The 12465-nt window shown below is 44.1% G+C and overlaps 1 protein-coding gene across 3 annotated transcripts in view; it reads right to left on the bottom strand.

The window, feature by feature from the left end:
* Window positions 1-12465, bottom strand: part of Fat2 (FAT atypical cadherin 2) — a 92263-nt gene that overhangs the window by 38051 nt on the left and 41747 nt on the right. For all 3 annotated transcript variants that reach the window (XM_039086801.2, XM_039086802.2, NM_022954.1), the window contains 4 exon segments: window positions 6527-6737; window positions 3921-4060; window positions 2382-2663; window positions 201-411 (listed from right to left, as the gene is read on the bottom strand). In XM_039086801.2, coding sequence (XP_038942729.1) covers window positions 201-411; window positions 2382-2663; window positions 3921-4060; window positions 6527-6737 — 844 coding nt within the window.

A 12465-nucleotide genomic window follows, 5' to 3' on the forward strand; every position in this document is an offset into this window, starting at 1 on the left:
TATCATATTCATAAATTTCCCCATGTCTCGAGAGCACCTTTGCTATTGGTATTATCAGTTTTTGAATAACATTGACACATGGAGTGTTCTCGAATGGTCACCTGTCACTGCTTGGAGAATAATCTGTAGAGTTGTGCCTCTACTGCTGATCCTCATCCCAGCCCTTGTCTAACTCCTCAAGCTCACAGCTAGGTCCTCACCTTTTAGGAAGGAATAGTGGATTTCAGCGTTGGCTCCCCGGTCAGCGTCCACAGCTCGGACCTGCAGTAGCTCTGTGCCAGGGGCGGTGGTGTCAGGAACATTTGCCTCATAACGAAGCTGAGTGAAGTGAGGTGAGTGGAGATTTCCATCCTCCACATGAATGGTCACCCACACGAAGTTCCTCTTGATGGGCATCTCTTGGTCTCGCACCTAGCACAGTGTTTAGCAGAGTACAGAATTGAAGGAGGTAGGGTCAGAGTCAGATGAAAGAGGTAGAATGCTAATGAACAGGCTGCCCGATTTCTGTGGACTCCTTTACGTCTTTCTCCATCCAATCTGTGCTTTTTATAAATGCTTCATTACCAATTATTTGGCTTAGCTTTTCCTATAGATAATTCTACTTTAGGGAAAGGCATAACACACAGAATACAGCAGGCCTCCCTCAGACTATGAGTTCTTCAAGGTAGTAACCCCTTCAAGTGTTCTATGGCCGTGTAGATTTGGGAAAGACTGAACTAGATGAAGTCGAAGGACTGTCTTGGTGGCAGGATGTCTCAAATCCTTCAATGTACATCAGTATTCCCCAAGGATGATAAATTAGCATGTAAGAATCTTGACTCCAGTGCGCTGGAGACATGGCTCAGCGGTTAAGAGCACTGACTGAACTCAGAGGTCCTGAGTTCAATTCCCAGAAGCCACATGGGGGCTCACAACCATCTGTAATGGGATCGGTGCCCTCTTTATAGAGGGTTTTCATAAATATCTTTACAAGTAACCAGAGGGTTTGAATTAGTGCAAGGAGTCAATGTGTATCATAACCATGCAGCAGCCAGAATAGGCCAGAAGAGAGTGTCAGATCCTCTGGAACTGGATTTACAGTCAGTTGTGAGCCACCACATAGATGCTGAGAACTGAACCTGGGTCCTTTGCCAGAGCCGTAAGTGCTCTTAACTGCTGAGCCATCTCCAGCCCATTTTTGTCTTTTCGAATAGTTTTGCTCCATAGCTCAGTGTCTCCAGTTCAGGTTGGCCTTGAACTACTAACAGTCCTTTTACTTCAGCCTCTAGGGGTTGTAAATCACCATGCCTGGGGGGCTGCCTTCTTTCTTTTTAAACTTTCAAACCAGGGCCTCATTTTGTAGCCTGTAGCTAACTTGCATTTTCTGTCTGCATTTTGCTTTTCTGTGTATCTGAAGACAACTGCAGTATACTCTTACAAATAAAATAAATAAATCCAAAAAATAAAGAAAGAAAAAAAAAAAGGAATCCTGCCCCTAAAACAGATGATCAAATCCCAACTCCAGTTTTCTCATAAATAATTGTATGGTAGTTAGCAATTTTTTCCCTTCTTCTGAGGGCCTCAGGTATAGATAGGAGGAGTGGTCAGGGTCAGAGCTGGCGTAGTTAGGGAATGTGGGGTGTAACATTCAGGGTGGCTTTCACTCTCAGAGTCACAGAAGCACAGGACCCGATACTAAGCCCTCCTTAAATGTTAGATCCCACGGGGTTGCTCGCTTGATTCTTGCCCTTACCTTGGACTGGAGGGTCTTTGGGTCCCTCCCAGGTCGGACAATACATGAATCTACAGGGCAACCCGAAAACCACAGAGAACCACAGAGTGGGCAAAGATCTGTTGCAGATCTGGGGTGAGTCCAGAGAAACATGGCAGCCAACTACTCTACCTGAATCTTCACTCCAGGTGTCCCTTAGAGAAGGCGCCTCTGACCAGATGTGAAGTATTTTACCTCTGCCCCAGGGATTATGTTATGACTGTCTACACTCCTGGCTCCTCAGGGACCAGCATGTCTACTATCTACCTGCATGCAAGTCCACTGTGATTTAAACATGAAATGACCCCATAGGCACATGTGATCGAATACTTGGTGCCTAGATTGGGAAGTTCATGGGAGCTTTAGGAGATGAAGGGTTATTGGTGAAAGTGGACCATTAGGAGTGGGTCTTGAAGCTTTATAGCTTGGCATCACTTCCTGTTCACTCTGTTTCCTGGGTGTGGATGAATGTGAGCAGTCAGCCTTCTGCTTCTGCAGCCATGTCTTCTCTGCCATGATGGACCGAAGCCTTCTGGAACTTTCTCTCTGAAGTTGCTCTTGTCAGGGTATTTAAAGACAGCAGTGAGAAAGTAACTAAGATTCCGCCTTTTCTGTTCCTGTGTTTACTCACCATAACTGTCAGAATGTGCTGAGAAGGCCCGGAGTGCAGTTCCAATGTCCCCACTGTCACCAACACTCCACTGCTTGGATCCAGCTGGAAGAGGTTGGCACTTCCAGGGTCCTGGCTGCTGAGTATGGTATAGATGAGGCCCTTGCCATGGTCTTGATCTGTGGCCTGGACCCGGAGGAGTTCAACCCCAGGCAGCGTGTCTTGGGGGACCCTGATTTCATAGTGATCCTGCAGGAACTGAGGCCGGTGGTGGTTGATGTTGGCAATCATAAAGATGTGGACCTGGGCAGGGGGACCAGAAGCAAAGAGGAAGATTGTGAACTATGGTGACACAGGTATGATGTTTGCTGGAACTTCACTTCCTAGCCAGTAAATAGCTACTGAGGTATGGAAATATTTCAAACTAACAAGCTCTCAGATACCAGATTGCCCAGTAAGTTTTTTTTGAGACAGGGTTGTCATGGAATTTGCTCTGTAGATCAGCTAGTCTCAAACTCAGAGATCCACCTGCCTCTGCTTCCTAAATGCCTGGATTAAAGGCACATACTATCACGTCCAGTTGGCCACTGATTTTGTGTGTGTGTGTGTGTGTGTGTGTGTGTGTGTGTGTGTGTGTGTGTGTGCGCGCACATGCATGCGTGTTGGACATGGTATAATCAAAGTATATGGGAGTCTGAGGCAGAATCGCCATGTAGTCTTGGGCTACATGGTAAGTTCTAGGCCAATCTGGTCTACAGAGTAAGTTCCTGTGGTAGTTTGTGTTGTCAACATGAACAAGAATCACCTGGGAAGGGACTCTTGAGAGGTTATCTAGATTAATTGGCCTCTAGACATATCTGTTAGGGATTTCCTTGATTATATTAATTAAGACAGAAAGACCCATCCAACACTGCACCATGCTTTAGGTAAGAGACCTTGAACTATATAATAGTAGAGAAAGCAAGTAAACTCTAGCATGCATGTGTTAATCCATTGCTTTTTACTCTTGACTTGGATATAATGGGAGAAGCTGCTTCACGTTCCTGCAGCCTGAGTTCTCTGCCCTGAAGAACTGTAACCTGGAACTTTGAGCCAAATCAACCCCTTCTTTCTTAAGTTGCTTTTGTCAGGGTATCTTAACACAGCAGTAGCTAGAGACCCTGTCTCAAAAAACAAACAGAACAATTTCATTGGGCTATTTCTTCAAGCAAAATGTGTAAAGTCCTGGTATCTGAAACGGCTTTACTTTACAACAGTCAGAGCAGAAGTTGAGAGAGCCCCATGACATGTCGTTCCTCATGCCCACGGTGGCCCTTGGGCAGACTATCATTAACTAAAACTGCTTGTTTGCATAGATTCTATCACTGTATGGAGATGTAGAATAGGGAGGGGGATTCTCCCACAGCTACAGAAATGGGGTTAGACTAGTACCCAGAGCTTATATTCCAACTTCAGTATTCTTTAAGGAATCAAACATCAATAGAAAGCCTTTGATAGCCTTACTCCAAGTTCACCTCTGATCTCCTCCCAAGCCAGAGGCTCTTGACTAAGGCCTCTCACCTGGGTGGCAATGGTGTGGAACCCATCTGTCACCTCCACAGTCAAGTTATAGCTCGACTTTCTCCTTGTATCAAGAGGTCTGGCTATCACGATGCTCCCTGTGGTCTTCTCAATGTCGAAGTCCATGTCCTTATCCCCATCTGGAGAGGAGGGAAAGAGCAGATATGAAGTCAGTGACTTAGGCAGCTATAGACCAACCCAGATTTGGCCACAGACCTATAACATTTGGTAAGTGGCAACCTCGGCTGACTTTGGCTGACAAGTCTATGGGTGTCCAAAGAAGAGTCTGAATCAGAGAGTCTAAGACTGTTCAGGGATGGTGGTTATCTGGAGTATATTTCCTTGGGAGATCACAAAGATGTTATACTATTTGTCCAGTTATCAAACAATCTAGAGAAACACAGGTCAGTGAGGGGCGAAGAGTCCAGTGGGAAAAACAAAACCTGCTGTAGGACGCTTCTGCTTCTGGGATTTTTATGGATTGAATGACTGACTGGTCCTCAGATAGTAGCACTCTTTTGGGAGGGAATGGAAACTTAGGAGCTGGGTCCTTGGGAGAATCTCTGGGTACTTCTTGTCTCATCCTCTGTTTCTTGACCAGCCATAAAATGAAGAGCAGCCCTGCACCACACATTTCTGATGCCATGATGCTCTGCATGGACCTAAGCCATGATGGGCTAAAGACTCGGAAACAATGAGCCAAAATGACTCATTCAGAGATTTTTTTTTTTTAAATCACAACCACAAAGTGACGGACACAGGAATTAAAATACACGGAGACGACGGAGCCAGACTCATAGTTTCATTATAGACTGTGCAAACTGCCCGACACGAGGACAACTGAAAACAAGTCTGTGTAACAAGAGTAAGTTGATTCTTTTTAAAAGAATTCAGGTAGAAAGGTTTAAGGAGTGGAGCAGGAAGACAGGGGTCAGGGTTAGATAAAGACTAAACACGTGAAATGCCAGGAGGTCTGGAGAGATGACTCAGTGATTAAGCGTGCTTGCTGCTCTTCTCGAGGACCCAAGTTCAGATCCCGGAACTTATGTCAAGTGCCTTACAAATGTCTGTAACTCCGGTCCCAGGGGTTGGGGGCCAAATGGCTTCTGCAGACTCCACACACATGTAGCACATCAACAAAGAGGTACACACATGACCACATAATTAAAAATTAAAAAATTCTTTAACAAGAAAAAGAAAATGCCAAAATTAAACAAAATATTCTAAGAAGAGGATGTGAAGTTGGGAGGGAGGTGTGTTGGGGAGTTGAAAATGGGAGGACATGGTCAAGATACTGTAGATTCATGTATGAGATCTGGAAAGACTATATTTTAAAATATCAAAGATAACATAAATAGATAAGCTCTAGAATAGCATGAAGCTCTTTAAATGTCTAGCAAACAGAATTCTCTTTAGTTATGTAAAAATATGTTCACAATATATTACAATAAAATATAAAATAAAATTTTAATATAATCCCATGTGTACACGTGTGTCCAGAAAGAAACACATCAAAACTATAGCAATGGATTATATTTGGATTGGTAGGACTTTCAGTGATATGTGTTTCTTCTGTACACACACTTCTATTTCCTAAGTGTTATTTTGGTTCATGCATTAATTATACATTGAAGAAAAAAACCAAACAATTAAAAGATCTGGGAACAAGAACCAGAAGTTTAAGAAGTCAAGGATCTTGGGCCAAGGGAGTATCCTACTCTGCCTCCAATCCAGACTGGAATCTACTGCAGCGGGACTCCGTGGCCCAGGGAAGTGCTAAAGTGGAGATATTAGAATTTAAAATCTCTGGGTAGATATCAAAGAGTCTTAAAATAAACCAAAACCTTTACATTTATACTTAGGTTTACATTTGTGATTGATCACATATGTATGCATGTTACTGAAAAGGAGACCTGAGCATTCCCCAATTTCCCAGATGGTTCTATGACCCTCAGATATTTTGTTTGTTTCGTTTTAAATACATGAACACCAAAACCTTGACAGAAAGAAAGGCTAGAGCAGAGCCACCCATCAGAGCCTGGATCCAAGAGCCATTTAGAATGACAAGGAGCATGGATGGAGTCTGGATGTGGACAGAGCATACGGCCTTGAGTTTTATTTCATGCAGACACACTTACATGCATGTATGCTTGTGCATGCATGGACACACACACACACACACACACACACACACACACACACACACATACTCATTCGGAACTTAGAACAGGCATGGGGAGAATGGCCCCATGCTAACCTCAGGCTCAGTCAACACAGCTCTGCCCTGACTTAGTGCTTTCTCTTCTGGGTCATCCTGGACAATCCACCTAAGATCTCCTAGGCATTTGGTATAACTAGGGCCCACCTAGTTATTATCATGATATTATTAATATCACAAATGGTCAAGCTGAGGTCTTGGCTATAACAGAAGAGGCCAGGCAGGTGTGTTGTTCCTTCTACCCAATGTCTCAGATCTCAGAAAACCAGGGAAACGATGATCAGAAGAAGGGAAAGAGGGGCTGTGATGGAGTATGCTCTTAAGAGGAATAGAGCATTGCATCAGGTGGGGATATAAAAATGAGGGATTTGTTCTCCTTGGTCCTCACCTGAGATGTGGAACCAGAAGAGGCCAGGCCGTCCCTCTACACTGATGACTCCCACCATGTGGTTCACGGGGTCTGTCTCCATGACTGTAAAGCTGTAGTATGACTCATCAAAGGACAGTGGGATGGAGGATGGCCGAGGCTGGGGAATCCATTCGATGTGTAGCCGGACACTGGTGGAGAGTGCTGGCTGCCCACTGTCTGTTGCCTTGATCTAAAAAAATACCAAAAGCCCAGTGAGTCATCATGGGAGTGGCCTTCCACTCACTCCCGAATTGGACACACACTCAAAGGATGATGATAAGACTCTGTTGGTTATTAAGCAAACACTTGTAGCATACATTCTAGAATCTCTTGTTAGGTGGAAAAACAGAGCAACAAAACACTAGGACCGTTAACTGTTTGCAAACTTGATCAGTGTGGTGGTTTGAATGAGAAATGACTGCTTTTGGTTCAGATATTTGAACACTTGATCCTCAGTAGACAGCACCGTTTGACGAGGTTGTGGAACCTTTAGGGGATGCAGCCTTGCTGGAGAAAGAATGTCACTGGGGATGGGCTTTGAGTGTTTATCATTTGGCTCCACTTCCTGTTCTGTCTCTCTTTGCTTCCTGTGTGTGGATGACGTGTGGTTTCTCTACTTCCTGCTTTCTTTCTGCCATTATGGACTCTATCTGGAACCATAAGCTAAAATTAACCCTTTCTTCCTAAAGTTGCTTTTGGTCCTGGTATCTTATCACAGCAATAGAAGTAACTAAAGCAATTCCACTGCGGAATGTATAGGAGATTAGTAAACCAGGCCTTTGGTCGTATCTGTGATAGCATTTCCAGAAAAAGGTTAGATTGCAAGGGTGCTGACTTAATTAATGGGTCGGTTCCCTTGATGTGTTCTTTGTATGAAGCAAATATGATGGGAGACGGTGAGAAGTAGGCATGGGCTGAGACAGAGGTCACTAGGGCACATCTTTGGGGACTGTGTCATGCCTTAGTCTCCCCCTGAATCTCTTTCTCAACTCCCTGTTCAGCCATGAAGTGAATGCTTCTCTTCTACCACATAAATCTACCACCATGATGTTTGCTCAAATGGGCACGGCTGTAATTATAGACAAGACCCTCTAGAAAAGTGAGCCCAAATAAATCCCCCCCAACCTGCTGTAGGCTACCCCTGTCAGGGATGTGATCACAGTGGTGAAAAGGACTCACAAAGAAAGCCACTATATCTTACTGCATAGTGATTCCCAAATTGGATTTTAAACTCATAGGTGGCAAATCACTGCCAACAAACACAGAGTCAGATTCACTGGGCTCTGCTACGATCAGTCCTCACCCTAAGAGCTCTGTGTGCAGCCTTTTCATCCTCACTGTAGCCCTAGGAGACATACCACAGTAATTTATCTCCCCTTTGTTGGCAGAAACGGGGACTCCATGTTCCTACCCTGAGTTCATACTTAGAGTCATGTGACCCATCAGCAGCAAGGCTGAGCTTCCGTTTGGTGGTGTGGTATGAGAACCCATGTCCTGTCTTTTGATGCCCTGGGATCTTAACCTCAGCTTAAGTCAAAATATCACTATTTGCAGATGATATGATAGTATATTTAAGTGATCCCAAAAGTTCCACCAGAGAACTACTAAAGCTGATAAACAACTTCAGCAAAGTGGCTGGGTATAAAATTAACTCAAATAAATCAGTTGCCTTCCTCTATACAAAAGAGAAACAAGCCGAGAAAGAAATTAGGGAAACGACACCCTTCATAATAGACCCAAATAATATAAAGTACCTCGGTGTGACTTTAACCAAGCAAGTAAAAGATCTGTACAATAAGAACTTCAAGACACTGAGGAAAGAAATTGAAGAAGACCTCAGAAGATGGAAAGATCTCCCATGCTCATGGATTGGCAGGATTAATATAGTAAAAATGGCCATTTTACCAAAAGCAATCTACAGATTCAATGCAATCCCCATCAAAATACCAATCCAATTCTTCAAAGAGTTAGACAGAACAATTTGCAAATTCATCTGGAATAACAAAAAACCCAGGATAGCTAAAGCTATCCTCAACAATAAAAGGACTTCAGGGGGAATCACTATCCCTGAACTCAAGCAGTATTACAGAGCAATAGTGATAAAAACTGCATGGTATTGGTACAGAGACAGACAGATAGACCAATGGAATAGAATTGAAGACCCAGAAATGAACCCACACACCTATGGTCACTTGATTTTTGACAAAGGAGCCAAAACCATCCAATGGAAAAAAGATAGCATTTTCAGCAAATGGTGCTGGTTCAACTGGAGGGCAACATGTAGAAGAATGCAGATCGATCCATGCTTATCACCCTGTACAAAGCTTAAGTCCAAGTGGATCAAGGACCTCCACATCAAACCAGACACACTCAAACTAATAGAAGAAAAACTAGGGAAGCATCTGGAACACATGGGCACTGGAAAAAATTTCCTGAACAAAACACCAATGGCTTATGCTCTAAGATCAAGAATCGACAAATGGGATCTCATAAAACTGCAAAGCTTCTGTAAGGCAAAGGACACTGTGGTTAGGACAAAACGGCAACCAACAGATTGGGAAAAGATCTTTACCAATCCTATAACAGATAGAGGCCTTATATCCAAAATATACAAAGAACTCAAGAAGTTAGACCGCAGGGAAACAAATAACCCTATTAAAAAATGGGGTTCAGAGCTAAACAAAGAATTCACAGCTGAGGAATGCCGAATGGCTGAGAAACACCTAAAGAAATGTTCAACATCTTTAGTCATAAGGGAAATGCAAATCAAAACAACCCTGAGATTTCACCTCACACCAGTGAGAATGGCTAAGATCAAAAACTCAGGTGACAGCAGATGCTGGCGAGGATGTGGAGAAAGAGGAACACTCCTCCATTGTTGGTGGGATTGCAGACTGGTAAAACCATTCTGGAAATCAGTCTGGAGGTTCCTCAGAAAATTGGACATTGAACTGCCTGAGGATCCAGCCATACCTCTCTTGGGCATATACCCAAAAGATGCCTCAACATATAAAAGAGACACGTGCTCCACTATGTTCATCGCAGCCTTATTTATAATAGCCAGAAACTGGAAAGAACCCAGATGCCCTTCAACAGAGGAATGGATACAGAAAATGTGGTACATCTACACAATGGAATATTACTCAGCTATCAAAAACAACGAGTTTATGAAATTCGTAGGCAAATGGTTGGAACTGGAAAATATCATCCTGAGTGAGCTAACCCACTCACAGAAAGACATACATGGTATGCACTCATTGATAAGTGGCTATTAGCCCAAATGCTTGAATTACCCTAGATCCCTAGAACAAAGGAAACTCAAGACGGATGATCAAAATGTGAATGCTTCACTCCTTCTTTAAATGAGGAAAAAGAATACCCTTGGCAGGGAAGGGAGAGGCAAAGATTAAAACAGAGACTGAAGGAACACCCATTCAGAGCCTGCCCCACAGGTGGCCCATACATATACAGCCACCCAATTAGACAAGATGGATGAAGCAAAGAAGTGCAGACCGACAGGAGCCGGATGTAGATCGCTCCTGAGAGACACAGCCAGAATACAGCAAATACAGAGGCGAATGCCAGCAGCAAACCACTGAACTGAGAATAGGTCCCCCGTTGAAGGAATCAGAGAAAGAACTGGAAGAGCTTGAAGGTGCTCGAGACCCCAAAAGTACAACAATGTCAAGCAACCAGAGCTTCCAGGGACTAAGCCACTACCTAAAGACTATACATGGACTGACCCTGGACTCTGTCCCCATAGGTAGCAATGAATATCCTAGTAAGAGCACCAGTGGAAGGGGAAGCCCTGGGTCCTGCTAAGACTGAACCCCCAGTGAACTAGACTATGCGGGGAGGGTGGCAATGGGGGGAGGTTTGGGAGGGGAACACCCATAAGGAAGGGGAGGGGGGAGGGTGATGTTTGTCCGGAAACCGGGAAAGGGAATAACACTTGAAATGTATATAAGAAATACTCAAGTTAATAAAAAAAAAAAAAAACAAAACAAAAACAAAGAAACAAAAATACAGAAAATGTACATGCATCAAAAAAAAAAAAAGAGATTCAAAGACTTAAATGGCTTGTCTGGAGAAGGGAAGTTCAGGTCAGGGTCTCCAGACAGGAGCTGCTGTCCGTCACTCAGGAAAGCCCTTGGTCTATTGCTCAGACGTAATTCATTTATTTTTGCTCATGATTCTCAGAGGCTTCCTCTCTCCTCAAGCTTCTCAAGGTTATTGGCTCTTATGCAGGAACGGCTGGAAACTTCTAGGTTAGACATGCAGCTTGATGCACAAAATAAAATCCCGGGAGCCGGAAATGCACCAAGACAGGTTCAGAATGAGGAGCTACTCTGCAAGATGGTGGAAACTGGCCACAGCCACGAGGGTGTGGTGTCGGACAGGCTATTCTCACCTGAAATGGTTCAGGGTTTTTAAATGGATTTTAGGACTTGGGGATGTGGGTCAGTGGTAGAACACATGCCTAGCAGATGCCTTATGGCTGTAGTTGAGTGAAAACCCAGGTACTGGGTGATGGAGAGATGGATCAGCAGTTAAAAGCACCTGCTGTTCTTTCAGGGGACCTGAGTTCAGTTCTCAGCATCGGTGTCAGATGGTTTACAACCACCTACCTGTAACACCAGCTCTAGAGACAGCAGCTGCTTCTAGCCTCTGCAAGTGTGTGTACTCCCACACATGTACGCATACTTTTGGCAAAGTGAATCCCTGTGAATTCCCTGCCAGCTTAGTCTACTTAGTGACTTCTTGGCTAGCCAAAGCTACATAGTAAGACCCTGTAAAAAATTATAATTAAAAACAAAATAAATAAATCTTTTAAAAATATATCCAACAGGTCTATCTTTATTCTGAGACCATGGTTAATTTTGCTAAATTTTTATTTGTAAGAACAGGGGGCTTCAGGGGCCTTTATTGTCCTCAAAAAGAGAAGCCCACAGTCCACAACTTTGCTCCCCTGAGGAAGAGTGGGGACTGCCCGGTTCCCTAAGGGAAGACAAAGAAGGCAATCTCCCTCCTCCTCACAGGAATTCACCATCTGGGACCATTCTTCTACAGATGCCCTCCAGGCCTTCCTCACCTGCTCCACCCTGTTATGGTCTAGAGATGGTTTGAGTGTGAACCTCAAAGCTTCATGCACTGCAAGCTGGGGTCCTAATAAAGCAGCGCTGAGGCTGGGGAGTCTTTCTCAAGAGGTGAAATCTAGGGGGCTGGAGGGAAGGCTCAGAAGTTAAGAGCACTGGCTGCTATTCCAGAGGACCTGGGTTCCATCCTCAGCACCAGCGTGCAAGCTCACAAGCACCTGTAACTCCAGTTTCAGGGGATCCAATAGCCTCTTATGGCCTCCACAGCACCAGGCATGCACATGGTGCACACACATACATGTAGGCAAAACACCTATACATGCAGAATAAATTAGTAAACAGACTTTTATTAAGAGGCAGAATCAAGGGGCTGAGGATATGGCTCGGTCAGCAAAGTGTCTGCCTTTCAAACACAGGAACAGAAGCCCCAGAAGCTATTAAAAACAGGGCGTGCTGATGAACATTCATAATCCCAGGGCTGGGGTGACAAACACAGACACAGGTGGATCACAGGCTCGGTGACCGCCAGCCTAGCCTGCCTGAGGAGGTCCAGGTAGGTGAGAGAGTGTATCTCAAAAAGAAAGAAAGAAAGAAAGGAAGGAAGAAAGAAAGAAAGAAGGAAGGAAAGATAGAAACAAACAAACAAAGAACGAAACAAAGAAACAAAGAAAGAAACAGAGAAAAGAAAGAAACAAAGAAAGAAACAAAGAAAGAAAGAAAAAGAAGATGGTGCCTAAAGATTGATAGTGCATAAGTGATAGCGATGTGATACCCACATAAGTGAGTGCTGCTACACAAGAGTACACACACACACACACACAC

This window comes from Rattus norvegicus, chromosome 10 (assembly GCF_036323735.1).
Source record: "Rattus norvegicus strain BN/NHsdMcwi chromosome 10, GRCr8, whole genome shotgun sequence".
Classification (NCBI taxonomy): domain Eukaryota; kingdom Metazoa; phylum Chordata; class Mammalia; order Rodentia; family Muridae; genus Rattus; species Rattus norvegicus.